Source organism: Eimeria mitis, genomic scaffold, assembly GCF_000499745.2.
Source record: "Eimeria mitis Houghton genomic scaffold, Emh_scaff1871, whole genome shotgun sequence".
NCBI classification, from domain to species: Eukaryota; Apicomplexa; class Conoidasida; order Eucoccidiorida; family Eimeriidae; genus Eimeria; species Eimeria mitis.
This window is the reverse complement of record NW_013570194.1, coordinates 4,555-5,375: the sequence shown is the minus strand read 5'-3', so window position 1 is coordinate 5,375 and position 821 is coordinate 4,555. Positions and strand designations below refer to the sequence as shown.

The following is an 821-nucleotide window of genomic DNA, read 5'->3' as shown; positions in this document are numbered from 1 at the left end:
TTGCTCTCTGGCCTTAATCAAGGACCGATGCGAGCTGGAATGTAGGTAAAGACTTACAGCAAGAGTTTCTCAAAAGCAGCTGACATCCTTCCCCCTGNATGCGAGCTGGAATGTAGGTAAAGACTTACAGCAAGAGTTTCTCAAAAGCAGCTGACATCCTTCCCCCTGTCCTCAGGCCTCATCGGCGTCGAGGGGCTGGGTGCTGCGGGGAGGCGACAGTCTGGAGTGTTGTTACAGCCCACCTCGCTGCGGATGGTAATACAAGCCAGTTTCACGCATGCAGAAAAGGAGGTTCCAATGCAGATTCCTTTGCTGTATGCTTTACCCCTGAATGTACTCTTAGAACGTTTGCATTGGCTTACACGCAACCTACAAAGGCCAAGTGAAGGCTCCTGTGCTAACTCATGCTACATCTGCTCCTCTGTTGGCAAAAAAACGCACGCCCCCGTGAGCTGGTGGCCATGTTGAATGTGGTAGGGCTGCGCCATCTCTCCTGTAGCTCGCGTTTCCTGTCCCTTTGCGGACGCTTCTCGCTGTGCAGTGGCCGCACCTCCCGTGCCATCCAACTGCTGCTGCTGTGCGGATACAAGGGAATGGTACTCCTCTGCTGCTGCATGTGGTTTACTGGTGCTTGAAAGGCTGCTCCTCGTGTTGCTGCTGCTGCTGCAGCTGCTGCTGCTGTTCGCCTCGCTGTTGCCGTTCCTGATGATGACACGGTAAGGAAATAGTTAAGAGGAGCATTTGTCTTCAATATAGAGTCAATTCTAGATATGAGAGCATTAAGCTCATCCATTGCTGCATCTGACTCCAACAGGGAGTCA

The 821-nt window shown here is 52.3% G+C and overlaps 1 protein-coding gene across 1 annotated transcript in view; it reads right to left on the bottom strand.

Moving 5' to 3' along the window:
- Nucleotides 1–407: 407 nt before the first annotated feature.
- Nucleotides 408–821, bottom strand: part of EMH_0044930 (uncharacterized protein) — a gene marked incomplete at both ends in the record, with an annotated part of 968 nt that continues 554 nt past the window's right edge. Inside the window, one exon of the mRNA XM_013496016.1 lies at nucleotides 408–702. Coding sequence (XP_013351470.1) covers nucleotides 408–702 — 295 coding nt within the window. The remainder of the gene's footprint in view (nucleotides 703–821) is intronic.